Source organism: Botryllus schlosseri, chromosome 5 (assembly GCF_051294905.1).
Source record: "Botryllus schlosseri isolate E-star chromosome 5, Bs_hap1, whole genome shotgun sequence".
Taxonomy (NCBI): Eukaryota; Metazoa; Chordata; class Ascidiacea; order Stolidobranchia; family Styelidae; genus Botryllus; species Botryllus schlosseri.
In genome coordinates this window covers 18,405,947-18,425,930 of record NC_137240.1, presented here as the reverse complement: position 1 = coordinate 18,425,930, position 19,984 = coordinate 18,405,947, and the positions used below count along the sequence as shown (strand labels likewise).

The window sequence follows — 19,984 nt, the reverse complement described above, 5'->3', positions numbered from 1 at the left end:
TTAAAAGTGATTAACATCCATCTTAGATGCTCTTTAGCCATATTTTTCATATCTTTTCTCAAAAATATTGCGATTTTAGAATTTCATTCTCTAAACCACAAAAGCCAAGTTTATGTGGACTAAAGTTGATTTTTGACATTTACTAGTCCTAAGCAATAGGGAAAAATTGATTAAAACCTGGAAACAAAAAAAATGTTGCAGTGTATAATTGGGGTATGCAAACTCTCTCACATCAGGTTTTATTTGACAGGACCATGCACACTGACATCCACACACATCGTGCCGATGTCATTTACTGTTGTAGTAATTCATGCCTGGCACGAAAAAATAACATTTATATATATCAGAATAAAATTGTTGTTTTATACTTGATCCAAATTATGAGATATAGACACCATGCGAGAGGACAAACACATTATGTCATGTGATAGTGAAGTTTGATGAGTAGTTTCCGGTTTTTGGAGCAAGTGTAGAGTGAATTTAAGTTTTCAGATGTACAGAAAGTTATGTGGAACTTATCAATATTGTCATATACGTGAAAATCTAAAATGTTCTCGCAAGCCGCGTGTTTGATACCCCTGATCTAATCCAGCTTGTTGTTATTCAAACCAAAAAGAATAGAACCATAAGCTTTTTAAATCACTCCTATATATTTTATCGCAATAATTGATAAAATTTGCAGTAAAATGATGCACGAAAAATAGAAAAAAGTTGCTAAAAATTGCAATATAAAATTCCTACTACAAGCTTAAATAATCATACTACATAAAATCTAAGTAGGTTATTTAGGAAGCTCTCGAAGCTGTAAAAAAAGTTGCAAAAACTTGCTCTAGTCCTCAACTTTTGCGAAATGTCTGGTACACATTTCTTCACATTTGCATCATAGTGTCATACTCTGGTGTGGGCGGGCACAACAAAATCACACGGCTCGCTGAACTTGGGACACACCATTCTCTTTATTAGACCAAGGACAATTTACAGTGATATTTGGACCGACTCGCGGAGCCCCAAATTTGCTAAAACCTTTATCAGTCGAAACTTACTGCGGTTTCGATTATGTAAATATAAATTTTATTTTGATCATGGTCCTACCTAGAACTTCCTAACATCGGCATCAAAATTTTGCATTATAAAGGAGTAGCCTATGGTATTGTGACGCAATAATGCGAGGGTATGTATGAATGTATGTAATTAGGGATGGTGTGAACGTGTTCTGTGTGTGAACCTCAGAAATAGAGGTTCACGTTCACAAACGAACCTTGGTAGGTTCTGCACTATGAACTTTTTTCATATATTACAATTTTCACTTCATCGTGACATCTTAGGTTAAAATTTATTGCATTTCAACTGCGGGCCACTCTATGTTTGGCGCTGGCAGCATAAAAATCAACAGTGAACGAGCATGCACCTTGACAATTTTTCTTGCATTGTTAGAAAAGTTTGCAGGAAATATCCAGCTTTCCGTTTTTGAATAGGCCTGTTTAGTGACTCTCTGCTGTGAGCTTGACCCGTAATGACACAACAGCAACAACACTACGTGTAGTCGGCGGATGATGCTTATTCAAGCAATCAATGGGATTGATATCGTTGTCTGATGTAAAAATCTAGCAGGCGTACGGGGTCAATCTTGACTTTATATATTTATTGTATCGTAGAAACAAAATCCGTGCGATAGGGGTGTTGGCTACTGCTGTATAACTTGTTAATGGGGTAATATCGAAAGCAAGTATAGAAACCCGTTCTACACTCTGTTTAATATCAACGTAGCAATACTCAGATGCCGAATACATTATCCGGTCTGGCCTAGACAGCTAATGCGTAAGCTTATATTCACTTGCAAGTCCGCGACGAAAGATATTGATTTTATGGGATTAATGCATCATTTCATTGCCCCAGTTGATACGTCTGGCGACGTTTAAATTGAACTTCAACATTGTGGCATTATGTGGTCCGAGTCGTCGTTAGGTATCGTGTACATTAATATAAGTTACCACTTCACTGAAATGTAGGATTTGAATTAGCAATGTGACGTCACGTGACGTCATGAGGTTCATGTTCGCGTTCACACAGAACCTTTCAAAAAGCTTAGCGTTCACACGAACCTGATCCTTTCAGAGATTCACATTATCCCTACTATGTTTAATTGAAAATGGTGCGTATAGCTAGCTGCGGACGTTTTGTTTTTGCACAATGCCATTTCAAATTCGAAAGTTCTACTTTATAGTATATATAGTAGTGTTACAATACGTCATCCATTGGAAGGATTTGTCCTCCTTTTTCAGGGTTTTGAAAATGTCCTCCTAAGTCGCTTAAATGTCCCCCTTTTTGACAATTCCTCCTCCTTAACAGCCTTTACAGCTAGGATAATGGACAGATTCGAGTAAAAATGGGCATGAATGACGCTAAATAGCAAAGACGGACGTTCGATCGGGAAATTCGGGGTTCGATCGAAAGTGAAGACCTTATTTGTCAACTCACCAAATTTTACAGCAAAAATAGCAAAATCGGCTGTTTTCAGTCTTGTTCAACCAACTTTCCTGACTTGGTAAAATTGCCCGCCTTTCCCGATTCCAAAATATGGTAACCCTAAAGACTGTCCTAATGTTTTATTTCTCTAACAGGTAATAAGACAAATTTATATACCGGTGTACTGGTATAAAAGCTAGAGAGCAGTGGTACGATTTCCATTGGTATGTCATGATACCGCGCCCTGTCTTGCAAATGCGAGAGTGGGGGTGCTCGATTGGCGGCGTCGCAATCGGCAATTTGCTTGTTTTGATAAGGCTGCATGGGTCGAAGTGGAGTCACGAAGAACATTTCATTTCCGTAGCGCTGCAACAAATTCCTTCAGCTTCAAGATCCTCTCCCCCTCCATACTATATCCAGATCCACAGTTCGTTATAACGAATGATTGAGACTGTATTTATAGTCAGGGAATATCTCACAACATAACTCTAATAAATATTTAGTTTTTGTATGCATTTCAGTTGGTATGACAACGGATGGATGGTACCGAACAGGGAACGGTTATGAATACAAATACTTCGATTCCGGAGGAACTTATAGCGAAACTACCACCGCATGCAAGAATGTGGACGCTGCGGCAACTCTTGCAGCAGCTGGCGTTCGTGATCAAACGTTTAACAAGTTTGTTACGGTTGTATTTTTTGTTGCTTTTGATCATATCTGCTAAATAATTGTTCCGAAATACGATTTCAATCAAGTAGTTTTACTTGATCATCATTCAATTCGTTTCGCCGTCATGCTTATGTGCATTTGGGGCGGCAACTTGATGTGGCATGTGGGGTTAATGGTGCTCAACTGCTATGGTGTTCGGCACCAGACCAGTTCGAACTTGACCATCCGCTAAATTAGATGATTCGGGTGACTAATACTAATTCAATAGCAAACTAAATAGTGTAAGGTCAGGTTGGCACTTCACCGCTTTTCATGTAACCTAAATACAATACATACGTATTCGTTCATACCATGAGTGAACATTTTACAGTTACGTTGGCAATGTCACACAAAATAGCCATAATTCAATACAGACTGTATTCGCAGCATTCAACGATCTGCCGGAACTGTACAATTATAGCCATTTCCCAGTCTAGGTCACACAAATGGTATAAACAACTCAAGACCCGGAATAAGCCCCGGAAATAATTAGGGATGCGGGCTGCAAAACAGTTTTTGAGCCGTTGGCGAGTGTCGGAAGTGTCGTACCGTCGAGAGCTATGCGGATTGATGGATATTCGCCTGTATTCTAGAATCCGCCTTTTTAAATTATATGGCACCAATCCGGCTTGATTGTTTCTAACTTGCGCTATTTCAATTGCCATTTTCGAAAGGAGTAGCATTGCAAAGCTTCTTTTGCCCCTGTCTGGAGGATATTGATCTCCTAACACAGTGCTTTTCAACCTGTGTGACGGTTCGCACCCGTGCGAATGAAAACAATTTCAGCGGGCGAAAACAAGCGTGGTGCGAATGGTCCGAATGAAAATCCGGATGAGTGCGAATAAAAATTGTCCATATATCTCACTTTTTCTGACGTGAAATAATTCAAATAGACGTGATAGGATATTGATTACAGTGAGTAAGTAACTTTCATCGTTTGGACGCAATTGTAAAAACTTGTTGGTAGCTGTGCTTTTCTAGTTCACAAGTGAGGAACGCTCCCGATGAGTTTATATGGCGAAGTTTGAGACAATTTGTCCGTGCGAGAGGATTACGTCACTGCTTTAAAAAAAGAAGTAGTGGAATCGGTATTAGTTGCTTGGACACATCAGTCGTGTACGGACCTTATATAGGTCTATAGGTAATAGAAGCTAGGGTTGGGACTTCGGGATCAAATTTGAAATCCAGGGATCGGGATTTCCCGGGATTTTCGCTTCTCAATCCCGGGATTTCCCGGGATTAGAAAAGTAGTAAAATACACATACAAGCTCCACAAACAACATTTATTCCTTTTAATATTGACGCAAAAACTTGAAAGCATCAAGAGTATCATCGTTCAGACCAGGGGTCTCAAACTTAAATTTGCTTGCGGGCCAATTTCGTAGTTTCTGATGACGCGGCGGGCCGCAGTATCAAATAGGGTTATATTTTGCAATTCCAATTAGGTCTTATTTGACGGACCTTGCAGACTGGCATTCGATACACATTGTGAAAATGTTATTCACTATTGTAATAATCACGTTTGCCAAGAAAAAGGTATATTTTAACTATTTTATTAAAAATATTGTTGTACTTGGCATAATTTGGCGAAAGAATGAGTTATAGACAGTTAGACATCATGCGAGACGACAAATGCATCATGTCATCGTAAAACCTGTCGCGTTATAACTTCGCAGCTATAGCGGGCATTTAACCTAGCGATGGTTTTTGGAGTGGTTTTCGAGTGAATTTTAAGTTCTCAAATCCAAAATAAGATATTTTCCAGTTAAATATTGTCGAATATACTTGAAAATTCAAAATGCCGACGCTGTTTTAGACAATCAGTTGAGTTTGTGACACTGCTTTATTACCAAAATCAGTGATATGGCGTTTCGTAAGTAGGGCTGGGCAAAATCGAGTACCTGAGTGATTCGATTCTGAATCGCGTATTTTGCTTCGAGTCGAGTCGAGTAATCGAGTATCACCTATTATGACGTTACATCAGTTTGGGAGATGACAAAATTCAAATATGAACAGTTAGCCTACCACAAATAATATAAAGCCTGTCGTACACCATGTAAAGGTAATTTGTAGCATTGCAATACGTGTAACGCATGCTGTCATACGAGCAATCGAAGTTTCAAGGCTTCCAGAGCTGAAAATGGTATCGAATTATAATTTTTCTCGATAAATTTACTCTAATTGACATGGAGCGCAGGATTTCAGTACTCGAAAAAAGTCACCTTTTACTACTCGACTCGAATCATTAAGATTAATACTCGATTCAGATTCGAGTACTCGAATCATTGTGCCCAGCCCTATTCGTAAGCCTTGGTAGATGCTGTTTACAAATCCCAGGATTTTATTGGGAGGGGATCGGGATTGATTCAAGTCCCGGGATCCCGGGATCGGGATTTCCCGGGGCCCCAACGCTAATAGAAGCCGATGCCAGTGTTGACATTTTGCATATTTGAATGCCAAGTATTGGAATTTTGGCATTCATGTTGGTTGGCAGCAGGATTTTACGTTTATCTTATTGGCACTTTCGACTTTCTTCAAATGTAACAATTACCACATTAGATCTGTAACAAGGGTTGTTTACTCGTGTACCTAACCAAGTATTAGATGCTGTAAAAATACAATTATAGTAAGTACATTGATGTCTTACGTCCGATGAATCTTCATCTTGCAATTCTTCGAATTATTAAGTCACTTGGCAGTTTATCTACTGACCATTGCAATAGCCTGCATGTAATGCGAACTACACAATTTAGGCTTGGACACGCTTTCCTGTTCTTGGACTGATGATATCAGGCCGACTCTAGATCGTTAAGGCTTAGGTAGGCTTACCATACGTCCTCTTTTAAGAGGATTTGTCCTCTTTTTTGACTTTTTTGAAAGTGTCCTCGGAGGACGCCCTTGTGTCCTCTTTTTTGAGATTTTGTCCTCTTTTTTGAAAATTTAGGTCAGATTTAGAGCAAATTGCGAGTGATATGCCGCAAATTAGCACAGAAGTGACGCTGCGGCGGATATTTGGGAGTGAAAAACGGTGAATTTAGCTCTGAGCGAAAAGATGACCTTTTTTTTTAGTCATCCACCTGGCAATGTGGAGAAAAAAACGGTATTTTTTTTTTTTTTTTAGTCAACCGATCACAAAGTGGGAAAAATTCACCGGTCTTTGAGAATTCTACTCCGGTTTTGCATCTTGCAAATTTCTTCTGAAAAAGTGTCCTCTTTTTACATTTTCAAAATATTGTAAGCCTAGCTTAGGCCTATATATAATTATTCTGATGCTACTAAGCTTGCTGATACATAAGAAAAATTTGCCTGGTTCGTATTCGTACCGCCTTTGTTCGTACTACAAAATATGGCGAACTCTACTGATTTAACTTGAGCACCCTCTGCAGCGCAAAATCAAATCCACCTTACGATATTCCTTCTGCAGACTAACTTAAGATTAATTGGAATGTTGAAACGTATTCCTCTTTATCGATAAGGATATTTGGGATATTAAAAATAATTTGGCAATATTGTAGTCAGTTTGCCATTATTGTACGATTTTGCCATAACACGATAACGGCCATCCCGCAGTTGGCAACCCTGGCCGATATGACTGTGTGTTAACGATGAATCTAATGTGAGTAATGAAAATTATTCAAGAAGGTGTAAGTGTTAGCTTTGACAACCACAAGGATACGAAACGTTGTTCCTAAAAGATATGTTGACTTGTGTATTGCTTAGAATGAGAAGTGAATGAAGCCCAAGCCTATCCATAAATAACCGTCATCAATTACTCGGATTGTGTGGGTTTGCATAGCAATGCATCCCTGTTTTTAACACCCATCGTACCATCCAATCGGCTAACATACCTCAGTACGATGAAGCATCTTTTCGAATGTTGTCAGCAAATGAACCAAGCGGGCTAGTCGCAACGTTGATGCTACGAATCAAATGCAGTTTCACTCTTTTGTGCGTTCGAAATGCGAACACATTCACATCGCGATGACGTAACATGTCGATTTAGTGGAAAATTGATATTGTTGCGAGTGAATATTGTTATTGAGTTCGCCCTTTAAGCTTCGAAAGAAATCACTACACGACACTCCCGAAAAAAGCAGCGAACACCTTACCGAACAACGGTACTGCGATATCAGTGCACAAAAATGTCGAAAAGCACTGTCCTAACATATCGGTATTGATTGCATATATTTGTACAAGAACAACTTTTTACCTTAGACAACGATGCATTCTCCCAATTTCGTTGAATTGTCATTTGATTGGTTCACTGAGTCGCTGACTATACTTACTAGTGCGGAGAATAGACCGGAGCCGGATTGGATATCCGGTCGGATTTTCCTGATACGACCGGGGCCGGATCGGAGCCGAACCAGAGACTTGAAAAACAGGATCGAAGTCGGACCAGAGAAGTTGTCGATCCGCTCCGCACTACTACCTACATCCTACATGTACCGTGTTATGTTCGAGATGTTGCGTGATTGCGGGCAAATCTAACGGCAATGATGTAGAGTGTCTTAAATATTCACAAACATATAAGCTGAATATTTTAATCAAACTTTTCTGACACGGCAAATACGATTGCTGAAATTGGCAAGGTCGAATTTAGTTTAGTGCTGAATTTCATTCCATGATCCCAGTGCCATGCAGAGAGGGGTCCGAAGTCAAAATGGAAGTAATTTCATTCAAAGACGTTGAGGTTACATTTAAAAAATTGTAGTTGATGAAAAACGTTCACAGTGTAGATTGTAGAACCTATCGATGTTCGTTTGCAAACGCGAACCTCTAAAATTCCGAGTTTCACACACAGATCGCGAACGTGAACCACCACCATCACTTTCCAATAAAATATGTATTCCAATAAAATATTTCATTCTGGCCTTTAATTTTAATTTAGGTATAGGACGGCCCGAGATTAGAGTCGGAGTATTGTGTAGTAAGTAATGTCCCCGCAAACATTTTCTCGTTCCTTACTGTTTTTGTAGCGAAGGTAAGAAACGGTAGGCAATTTCCCCTAAGTTTTTGATAGTATTCGGATTCGAGTGCAACCGAATCGATTCATTGATTGCTGTTTCGATTCCATCACCTATATACCCTCCGAGGTGGGCAAACTACGGCCCGCTGGCCACATGCTGCCCACAACACCGTTCTGTGCGGCCCGCGAGAGTCTAAAGATAAAATTGATAAAATGTGTACTGAATATCGAATTAATGCAGGGACTTAATGAAGCCTTTTCTCAGTATATTTCACCATGATAATTCGAAGGCATTGGTTCTCAAACTGGGGGCGTGAAAGCATGTGACGGGGGCGCGAAGCTGGGCTCAACTGAAATTTTCTTCGCGCTCCGCGCAATATGCATCCAATTCATCGTTATTGCTCAGCATTTAGTCTGAATTTCTTATTTAAAAATCTCTCATCCACAGTCGTAATCTTCCATGCCACCAAACTATCTGTTAAGTTTATAAGCATCCTGGTTGCGGTTTGTGATATGACGATAAGGGGGCACGAAATCTGTCACCATCAAACGGGGTGGCGTGTCTTAGAGAGTTTGAGAACCGATGTTTTTAGGTAAATACTTCCTGTATTATTTTTTATGTTTAATTTCTGGCGCGACAGCCCGATCCCAAGGCCCACGCAGTTTGAAAGGTTTCAACTGCTAAAACATCACATAAATCCTAAACGATATTGACATAATTCGGATCACGAGTGTGATTTCAGATTGGCAACTTCAGTTCTAATCATTTCAGGAATGTGCTTATAAAAAAACGATTAGCGCGTGTCTTAGGTGAATTCGTTCTCTACATGCGCAGAATTAGGATATTTTTATTTTATCTATACATGAAGATAGAAGCGTGTTTGAAGCAAGCTAACATTGCTATGATGCTGTCAGCATTTTGTGTCCTGTCACTGAACCAAAAAGTGGAATTAGTAAATCCATCAACAGATCGCTGCTTACAGATTTGAATTTCAATCCTGTTCTAAGAATCGGGACAGCCGACTTACGTCTCTTGACAAATTAGTTATTGAGGTCGACCAGCCTATGAAATCCCGCAACTGTTTTTGACACGTGTACGATGTCCTCAAAGCAATGTTCGGTTTGTTTTAAATAAACATATATATATATCGTCCCCATGTCTTCACTGTATAATCAAATACCTGCATTGCGTTCTGGTTTCTATAATCCCAATTTTATATAGTGCGTCCCGCGAATGCATTCCGATGTTGAATGCGTCCCGCGAGCTCCAAAGTTTGCCGACCCCTGACCTATATACACGCATAAATGTCGAAAAGAGTCGACTGGCAAGCTTCCAGTAATATCTTGAACTACTTCGCTTTTCAGCGCCACAGTGATGAAAGCTCTTGGTGTGCCGACAAGTGTGTGGAGAGTATGGGTTGGTGCAACTGATATTCTCGACATTGGCCTGACTTGGCGATTTCAAGATGGCGTTGCTCTTTCTCCGAACGAAATATCATGGGGACGGATTGTTAATGGTCCAATCGAACCGACGGGAGGTGAACATTGCATGGACTATTTTGTTCCAATATCCCAAAACATCGATATTCCCGGTCCAAATGATGAGAAATGTTCGCAGCTTCTTCCCTATTTTTGTGAGCGCATGATTACGAAATAGAGCATCACGATATACTTCTTCTATGACACGGGTTGTCAACTCAAAACTATTTAAAACTTGTCGAGTGTCTTAGAGCCCGTGCCCGTGACCCGCATGAATTCAATATCAAGATAAATAGACCACACAGTTTGTCAACCACGTTTTAAAAACTTCACGTCAATACAACGCTGTGCCCTCTATGGGCGACGGGCAAAGTTACAACAAAAGAAATGACATTTTACTAACAAAATACAAATACAACATGACCATTACTTTCATTTTATTTTGAACTATGAGCTGCTATGAGTTGGTGACCCCCGCCTATGGGATACCCACGAGTGTTGCTGTGTATATGATTTTAATTTTTCTTCCTGCCTCTCATTTTTAACGCAACGATTTCGTAACGTGGTCATTTATATGACGAATTATAGGTCATTTCAAATAATATATGACATTGCAGACTGCATCGCTTTCAAGTTCTTCTTGTTATTGTTAGTATTACAATATGGTGTTTTGCTACTAAGGCGTTCTACAGAGGCTATGGTATGACTTCTAGCGGAATGATTAGTCACGTGAACAGTGTAGCGTGGTGATGAAACGAGAAAGTTGCAGTTATGTATTGTCATTGTGTGAAGCATTGCGTGTGAAGTTATTGTCATTCATCGACTGGAACCAGTTGCAGTATTAGTCTTGTATTAACGCTGTGTAACGTAGTTGATGCATTGAGGATTTTTCTGATCGTGGAGTAAAGCTTTTAATGTATCAATTGGACGTACATGCATTAGGTGAATCTGTAATTCCTCTTGACACGATAATTCTTTGAGGATAGTAGCCCCATCTTCATATTGTTCGACAACCCAACAACTGAACGAATTTACCAGTCTCGTGATATCCGATTTCAAGCAGATGTCCATGGATTCTACATTGATGCGTTTGTTGTCTTATCCAGTGCTTTTCAACCTGTGGATGGTGCGCACTTGTGCGAATGGATAAAATGCAGTGCGGATGACAAGCGTGGTGCGGATGAGTGCGGATAAAAATCCGGATGAGTGCAGATGAATATCACAAATAATTGTTACTATTTCTGACGTGAAATAAATCAAAAAACCTAATAGGAAATTCGAACGCACTGGCTCCCTCACTGTTGTCTTTGCGACTCAGTTGTATAAATTTGTTTGACTTACGACACGACACTAATTGTAACATTTACGATAACTTTGCCTCGTAGCAGCCGTAGTGAATTATTATTTACGTACTTTAATTATTCCGTAATCCAAAATCTTGTTCCAAAGTGGGTGTAGTGGCAGGCATAAAGTGGATCAGCCCGTCTGAGTCTGAGACAGACGGAAAATACGTAAAATTTACTTTCTGCTTTCATTCTCTGAACAGTCATCATATTTTCGCAATGGCGGTCCGATTAACACGGGGCACGTAGATGGTACAAACTTCTATCATCACAGACTCATATATGCAAGTTACCGTAACCCAAATAATTCCCCCTAATTCTTAAAGTATGGGTCGCAAAGGGTATGATTTAGGGTCGCCACGGTACCATAGAGAGATCTGTTAATATGTATGTAATATTTTCCGAATTTCTTGCAAAGAAATTTCACCGCGCTTTGCGTGAAATCCTGTGGATAGTTTCTGCATATCCAAGGTCACTGTGTTGGGCACTATAGCCAATAAACGAGACACACAGAATATATGACTGGACCATGAAAATGTGCCGACCTGTGTAGTACACAAGTTGTTTATTTGAATTCGCGATAATATTTATCCGACTAGTTTTCACTGGTGAACGGCGCCGAAGACAGCTGGGATGCTTTAGTGTAGGGGTGTGCAACGAGCGGCTACGGACCTATGAGACACATTCATTTGGAGACAGTGTTAGGATCAAGTCACTACCTTCGAGTCGCGAATCATCTCGAGCCGCTTATTTATTGGTTCAGAAATCCCACGGAAAAGCCTATTTTTGCTAGATTAGATCTCGTCATGATTTAGAACAAAGGGGCACAAACTATGAAGTCTGCGGCCGGAAAATTTCCAATATCTAACTCTCACTTAACGGCTCACTAGTTCCTGTCAAAAAAAGTAGAAATATCGTTTCATTGTACTAGTCTCGAACCGGATTTTTGGCCAATATAATGAAGGATTGAATTTATCCGCAAGGTACTTCATGCGGAGGTGCGTCAAGAAACTGCTTCCTCTGTATAGGTGACTCATCTGATCGGTTACGAAATATGGCTACGAATCGTCTTATTTTCCACTTAGATATCTGCTCAAATGTCACTAAATAAATTGTTTTGGGTAATGACAACAATATAGCCATAGTTCAGGGGTTCTCAACTTTACTTGCATAACGGGCCGCATCTTGTCAGCAAAAACTGCTGCGGGCCGCAGAACATTATTACCGTATATTTGTGGACTACTTTAATATTTAGGCTAATATAGCATATTTTTACCAGTCGTATATGGACATTTAGTACATTTGGATGCATTCTACAGCAATAATGGACATTGTTCGTAAGCTTACAGTTATCGTTTCTAGTGAGATTATGCCATCTTATGATGGAACAAGTAAATCCCTTCATGGAGGGTGCATTACATTCGTTCCCAACTCGGTATGTGCACCTTCAAACCATTGTACCAGAGAACTGAACTCTCAATGCTTTCAATGCGTGAGCGAGCAAGTATAAAATTACAGTAACTTTTACGTCACAGAAGCCATTCTCACTCTGAGCTCTGTGATAAGAGAAGAAGTCCAATGTTCGGGGAAATTTCTGAACAATCCAATCAACCCTTCTCCTTTCCTTTCATGGCTGATGCCCTGCCCCAATAGTTACAGAAGTCAGCTTTGTCAAGTTGATGTTGTTTGCTGGTCCCTGGTCATCTACAAATATGTCCACTCCGATAGAATACACCCATACAATTAGCGGTGTGATGTCCGTGGATTTTGTCCAATGATAGGTTAAAGTAGTCAACGCGGCAACGTATTTCAAAACATGCGACAAAATATCAACTGACATTGCTGTTACTATTCTGGTCACGATTGAATCAAACAACTGTAGCTTCGAAATTTGTTAGGTGAAGTTGTCCTTGCTGCTAAATTCCTGAAACAGCGAAGATTCGCACAGTATAGTAACGTTTTGTTGAAAACACACCTTTTCTAGCAGATTCCATGGGCTTAGCGATAACCCAAGCAATTTTGAACCATGCGTCTTTAACGTCTTTGGCAATCTTAACAATGCCTCAAAATAAGGGTTGCTGGGCTTGACACCTAGCTAGCAACGATTTTCTGCGAGATCAGGCGATATGCACCATGCGTCTTTAACGTCGTCGGCAATCATAACAATAATGGCTCAAAATATAGATTGCTGGGCTTGTCACCTAGGTAGCAACGATTTTTCTAAGATCAGGCAATATGTATAACTCTAGATGGAACTTTCCGAAAACCTATCCAAAACAATAAGAAACTAGACCATAAATCAAGAAACCAGAACACATTAAAGAATGAGAATAAATCAAATGAAACGGAGACGGTGCGATAAGAGAGCTAAATTAATATGTAGCAATAATGTGTCTTTAGTAATTGCGAACATAATGAAAGATCTCGCGGGCCGCGGGTTGAGAACCCCTGCCATAGTTAATCCTAGTAGAAATGATCGGTACTAGTGAAATAAGTACCCGGAGATTACTACGGCAATAGTTGCTGCATCAGAAAGTGGGTGTGTTATAGGATTGGGAGTGTTGCACATATACATTGAATTAAGGGTGGAAGAATCACTAGGTCTAGTAAGGAACAAGTGAAAAAAAACCACCCTGCCATATGAATAGCACGGGATCAAATGGGAGAGAATCGTAGAGTTATGAGTTGTCGAGAAAAACGACGTTAGCCCCGCACATGGCGGTAGGGATCTGATAGTCCACACATGTTGTGCTGTTTGCCTACGCATATCTACGCAGGCCGTCAAAGAAGGACATACAATGTACTGCGCTTGGTCCCGTCAGGGGCAGTACACAAATGTCACACGAATAAACACCACAAGCATTTCCGATGAGACACCTGAACAAAATAGACCAAAACGTCAATATTCGAGCCACAAGCGGTGCTATTGTAGCGATCATGGTTCCAGCCGCGGTTCCATCGTCTGGACCGCTCAGTTCTGGTAGAATAAAATCATCCCAAATTAATACCCCGGTTCTGACCGAGCTACGTAGAATGTCAAGTCCAGTATTAAAAGCGCGGGTGCGCAATACGTTCGAAACTGAGCCCTATACGCAACCAATCCGTGTAATCAATCGTCTCGTAACAACAACTCAACACCATGACGAAGTGCCTGACACAATACAAGTGGCCAGAAAAATCGAAACGAACAACTACGTCACAAGCAAGAAACACTTCAGCACCAGGGCGGACTATCATACCCGAGATCAAGGTCGGAAGGTAAGTACCAAATTAACCAGATTCATTTCGTCAGGGGATGGCCAGAATGTTCCAACAACATTGGGCCGAAACGACGTGACGGAGAGCTGGACGCCAACTGCGAACATAATATTTGCGACGATTAGACCAGGGACCAAATAATAATAATAATACTATTCGCAACGACCACAGCACATAACATAGTGCTGAGACTATCGAGTTGGTCCAAGTACTGCAAAAACAGTACTAGAAAATATATTAGGGGTGTTGCTCGTCGTAATAACCAGTAAACGTAAATAACAGCTATTGCTTTGCAGGACAAATTAAAATTGTCAATAATAAAGACGAAATAATTGAACTAATGAATTAATAATTGTATTTCTTGAAGGTGGGGGAGATTGTTGGTGTTAATTTTATGTCTGTCTACCGTCTGAGCGATATTATTTTCAACTATGGAAGCTTTGAAACCTCCATTTGCCACATCGCAACATATTAAGCATTCAGTACAAAGCTACGCAATATGCACGTTATTGGAATGGCATATCTATGAAGACGTGTGTGTTCACACCACAGTCTGACGATCACTTTTGGTCAAAGGTGAACGCACACAGTGTGCATGTGCACTTTTGAATCCAAATTGAAATTAGCTGACATTATAATGTAGAATTGCGTGATGTAACAAGCCACAAAGTTACGGAAAACACTAGCTTTGAATGCTCAAGGAAAATATATCTGTTGTAGCGGACTTTGCTTGACGAATATGCTAATAAATAGAAAAATGTTGAAAGGCCCGCTGAAGTAATGGTCGTTAATTTAATTGCCCAAGTGACTAAGAAGTAACCCCACCAATGTCTACCATACTGGTCCCCCAAACATTCGGTAACTTACTGCTTTATCAGTAACTCGTGAATTCTAACTATTGGCTAGCGAGTGAATAGTTGTGGCCAAAAAGTATTAACAGCAATTCTAAATTGTTATCATGGTCGGTGTTGTAAGCTGCATGAATGCAGGTGGTTATGCGTGCATACCGCATCACCATTTGCATTAGATATTTCGGAACCAGTGGGTAGGTTTTTGTGTCGGGTGAGTTGATTTTCCAACACTTCTGTCAATTTGGTTTTTACAACTACTGCTGTCTAACGACACGAAGTGAATACCGCTTGTTTCGCGGCTTTGGTTTAGTATAAGTAAATTGCATTACACAATGCGCTACATCGTGCATTCGAGTACACAAAGAAGAGTGGTAATTCTGACATATGTCAGTAACAAAACAGTATGTACATAGCACCAGTCACGACTGCGCGTAAGATCAATAATTGAATTAAAGTACCGATTTCCACAAAAATTACCGGAAATCTCTTGTGCGGTGCAGGCAGTTATGAATAGGTATTCTGTTGAAAGGCCATAAAGTAGTATAGCTCAAAATGGTAGAATGCGAACTATCAACAACTTACCCTTTGCAGTTTAGGCAAAAAAGTACATGGTTTTACAATAACAATAACTAGAATTAATATGCGTGGTGTCGACCATATTTTGAATTTGAACTGTGCAGATTCCACACACATTGTAAATGTATTATGTACTATAGCAACATTTGCGCCTGTCACGAGAAAAAGGTACATTTTGGAATAGCTGAATAGAGGGGTAGTTGCGCTTGGCATGGATTGTCGGGGTTGTGTGACGGCGGATTAGTGCGGGCGTGCGGTTGCGTCGCGCATAGTGGGTTCTGTCGCGTTGAAGTTTTCCGGCCGTGGAAAGATTTAATGTTCACCAAAATCTATTGAAGTCTAAATATAGATTTATCTTCGAATATTGGAACGGATAAATAACAACACCATTAACCTACTGAATTAGTCTACCTTGGTAATTGATGTTGTATTATGGTGCTCGACAGAAGGGGCTTTGTACCTAAATGTTACGTGGCAAGGAAGGGTTCAGTCGCCTAGCATTCCGTGGGTGATTACCGCTGTCGAGCCCACCGGTTTGTTGCTCGCTGTCTTTCGATTGGCGATGGTGGCGTGGTTAGAGATACCCAAGTCCTAACCTCCTTACGACCCTTTGAGAAGTTACTGAACCTCGTGACAGATTCTGCGGACAACTTGCCCCAAACAGGAGTGTTTTCCGCTAAATTGTAGAACTTGGATTGACTAATAATGTGTGAAAGGACGATATTGTGAGTCAAAATCATACACATATGATGATAACTACACTATATACACGAAAAACCACGTTTTGAACGAAGTAGGTTTTAGTAGTTTCGGGCGCTAGGGAGTTAACAGTGACTGTTACAAGTATAACATCAGGTTTTTAAAAATGGAGAAGTTTTTTTCTGATTTCGGCCCTGGTTAAGTCTGTGGAAAGTAAATTTAATTCGCGCGAACTGGCCGAAGATTGCGGCTTGCGTAACAAGCACAAAGGCGAATTGCAGAATAAGCAAAAAAATGTGAATTGCGTAATAAGTAAAATTAAGGGAACTTGTGAACTATACGCCGGTATTTCCCGGTCATGGTGAACACGTCTACTTTAATGTTTCCCCATGAACACTCATTGTTTTCATGGAGCGCACTTTCTCTTTTTTGCCTTTTTCCTTTTTGCATTCTCTCGAATGTCGCTTCCGAAAATGCTGACTCAGCATATAATTAGTTACGAGGTTTGAGCTTCTTTCGTCCGCCTCCATTTTGCAGTATTTTGCACACACCGTCAAACTCTTAATCTTGCAGTAAGATTTCGGCGGGGATCGGTCCTTTACACAGCACGACGTCTGGATTTTGTGATTGTAACAATTTGAGGCCTTTTTCTCTTAGGTCTGCGGCTTTCATGCGGAGGGCCGCATTGCGCATTCTTGACTTATTTATTTTTGTCTTGCTTAAGTGAATAAATCTCCTGTTTATTCGTTCAATGCCCAAAAGCTTAATGTGCTTTGCATTTTCCCTGGTGGTCATATGGTACAATACCTCGCTCCCTTTGTACTCCTTATACGGAGGAGGTATTCCCTTTGTATGCCCATGTGCGGCGGCGAGTCCTGATTCTGAGACTACGGCCCTGTCGCATTTCCCCATGATGGATTTTATTTCTTCGATATTCATTGGTACGCCAAGTTTCTCCCAAATTACACGGCAGGTATCTTCCCAAGGATGGTACCCGTCCATTGCGTTATCGCAACTTTCGTGCCGACAGTGAAACATCAATACCCGTTGTATTTTCTCTCCGCGGGGAATTTTCAGCGTGTACCAAGGTTCTTCTTGCTTCGGGATCGTTGCCCAAACATGTGGGTCGTCGTCCCCAGCGGCCATCTCCATCCAATAGGATCGAGACAATCCATCCGACGTGAATACTTGCAGTGTGCTTAAATGGATTACCTCCTTTATTTGGAATCCCGAGAGATGATTGAGCCATCTTTGAATCAGGGGTTTTGGACTCGGGTTCTTTGCCTTGTCCGTCATCCTTTTAAGGAGTCCGAACACCCCTGTGTTATCCGTGATTATCGTAAAGGGTAGGGCACGCAGCATCGACTGCCATTTTTCCACCGAATCTTTTAGGGCTTTTAGTTCCTTAGTGCATGGGTCGTAGGCTTTTGCCGCCGGAGTTACCCATTTCTGGCTGTAATAAGCGATCGGATACACTTCTTTAAACGGCGGTTTGCTTCCTTCCTCCGTCTGGAAGATCACAGACCCGAACCCTACATCTGACGCATCCGTTTCTACAAAAAGAGGGAGCTCCGGATCCAGGTGGTACAAAACCCTGGCATCGTCGAGTGAAGCTTGTGCCATTCTGTAGTCTTGCACCAGTTCATCGTTCCAAAGTACCGGCGTCACTCTTCCTTGAGTTGCTGGGACGTTGCCTGTTAGTGCGTCGAACTTAGCTAGCTTCAAGCTCAATTCCGGGATGTGTTCAGAGATGTAGCGGAGAGCGCCAATCCATCCCCGTAACTCATATATGTTATGGGGCGGTGAAAGTTCCCGCAGAGCCCTTATCCTCTCGGGCTGAACTTCGATTTCTTTTCCCGTCAGGGTTGCACCCAATAGGTTTACCCTCCGCTTTCCAATGAAGCATTTATTGACACTGACCGTCAATTTCATTTTCGCGAGTTGTTCAAACACCAGTCGTAGTAGTACCAAATGGTCGTCCACCGTTTTTGTGCTAAGGAAAATGTCGTCTATGTAGGCCTCCATAGGCGTCGCATTTTCCTCATCCGACCGGCCATTTCGTTTCATATGTTGTTGGTATTTTTCCGTGATGGGTTTCACCACGCATTCCTGCATGTTCGCGCTCCAAAGAGCAACTGCGGTCTTTAGACCCATCGGCATCTTGCGCCATCGTACGTGCATTCCTTTGATTGCTATGCCCACGTACTGTTTAGACCTTTCCGTGACATCCATGTGGAAATAGGCCTTTTTCAGATCTAGGAGGGAAAGCACTTCTCTGCCTTGGGCTAGTTGCTTTACATCCGGTACTAGCGGCGGAGGTACTTCTATCGATTTTATGGCTGCATTCAGGGGTTGGAGATTCTGTACCACCCTCCATGATTGCTTCCATCCGTCCTCCTGTTTCTGTCTTTCATTCATTTTTTGAGGGACAACAAATATTGCCAATTTCCATTCGGCGAATCCTTGTTCGATTACGCCCAAGTCTAGGAAGTTGTCCACTGCTTCTTTTAAAGCCTTCGCTTGGCCCTCCCCCTTCAGATTATAAGGCCCTGATACAAATGGTTTCGTCGACGGGTCCTTAAGTTCGATGTCACATCTGTATTTCATGGCTTGTGGGGCGCCTAGGTGGCCCCGCAGGTCCTCGAGTTCGGATGCAAACGGTGCGTAGACGGCTTTCCAGACTTCATCGGGTATGATGGTATTTTCTGGGGTCGTCAGGTCAGGAGGTTTGTACGGAAGTTTGGCCAGTGCTACTGATTGAGCACAGATATTCTCAAGTTCCGTCTTGACGCTTGGGTGGGTGTTTTTCTGTAAAATATACGTAGTAACCGGTCCAGCCATAGGCTGGTGTGGGTTTCGTGATGATCGAGGTTTCGGTGTTGGTAGAGAGAGGGTGAGGTCCTTTGCCATAGGCCTCTGATCTCGGCGCGTGCCCGCGCCTACCGTCACGCCGACGGAATCGATTTCTCCCGTCGGGGACCCTGTTTCTGGGGAGACGTGCATCCTAAAATCCCCAGACTCCTTGTCGGACATGGCCGGACGTATATCCGGTTGATCGACAATAGCTGCTTCGTTTGAACCTTTCGGGACAGTAGTCGTTACTGTGGCTGTCGTCATGCATCTATGGGCCGAATCATCGCAGTCATTCGGACAAGTGCATCCACGAGAGCATTTAGGACCAGTTTTCTCGTGCAGGTCCTCATTTACGCCAGCGGGCATTCCACGCTCGACGTCAGCTGTAGCAGTCGCCATGCATCTATGGGCCGAAGTTCTGCAGTTCTTCGGACAAGTGCATCCACGAGGGCTTTTGGGACCAGTTTTCTCGTGCAGGTCCCAATCAGTTGTAGTGATCGCCATGCATCTGTGGGCCGGATTATTACATTCATCCGGACAAGTGCATCCGCGATAGTTTACAGGACCAGTTTTCTCGTGCAGGTCCTCAATTACGCCAGCGGGCCTTCCACGCTCGACGTCTTCATTAATGGTGTCAGCAGGCATTCCTGTCTCGACACCAGCATTTTCCCTTAGGTTCTGTGTGACGTTGGTTGTAATTCTCAACTCGTCGTTCGCACCAGTGGCGATTTCCATCTTGGCACTCGCGCCAGCGGCAATTTTCCGCTCCACGCTATCTT

The 19,984-nt window shown here is 41.7% G+C and overlaps 2 protein-coding genes across 3 annotated transcripts in view; one reads left to right on the top strand and one right to left on the bottom strand.

The window, feature by feature from the left end:
• The window catches only part of LOC145439313 (uncharacterized), a 43,290-nt gene extending 40,082 nt beyond the window's left edge, over positions 1–3,208 (top strand). The window contains exon 6 of the mRNA XM_080316821.1: positions 2,988–3,208. Within this exon, the coding sequence (XP_080172947.1) occupies positions 2,988–3,193 (206 nt within the window). The 3' untranslated portion in view covers positions 3,194–3,208. The remainder of the gene's footprint in view (positions 1–2,987) is intronic.
• The window catches only part of LOC145439842 (uncharacterized), a 138,496-nt gene that overhangs the window by 114,366 nt on the left and 4,146 nt on the right, over positions 1–19,984 (bottom strand). The gene's annotated exons all lie outside the window — the stretch shown is intronic.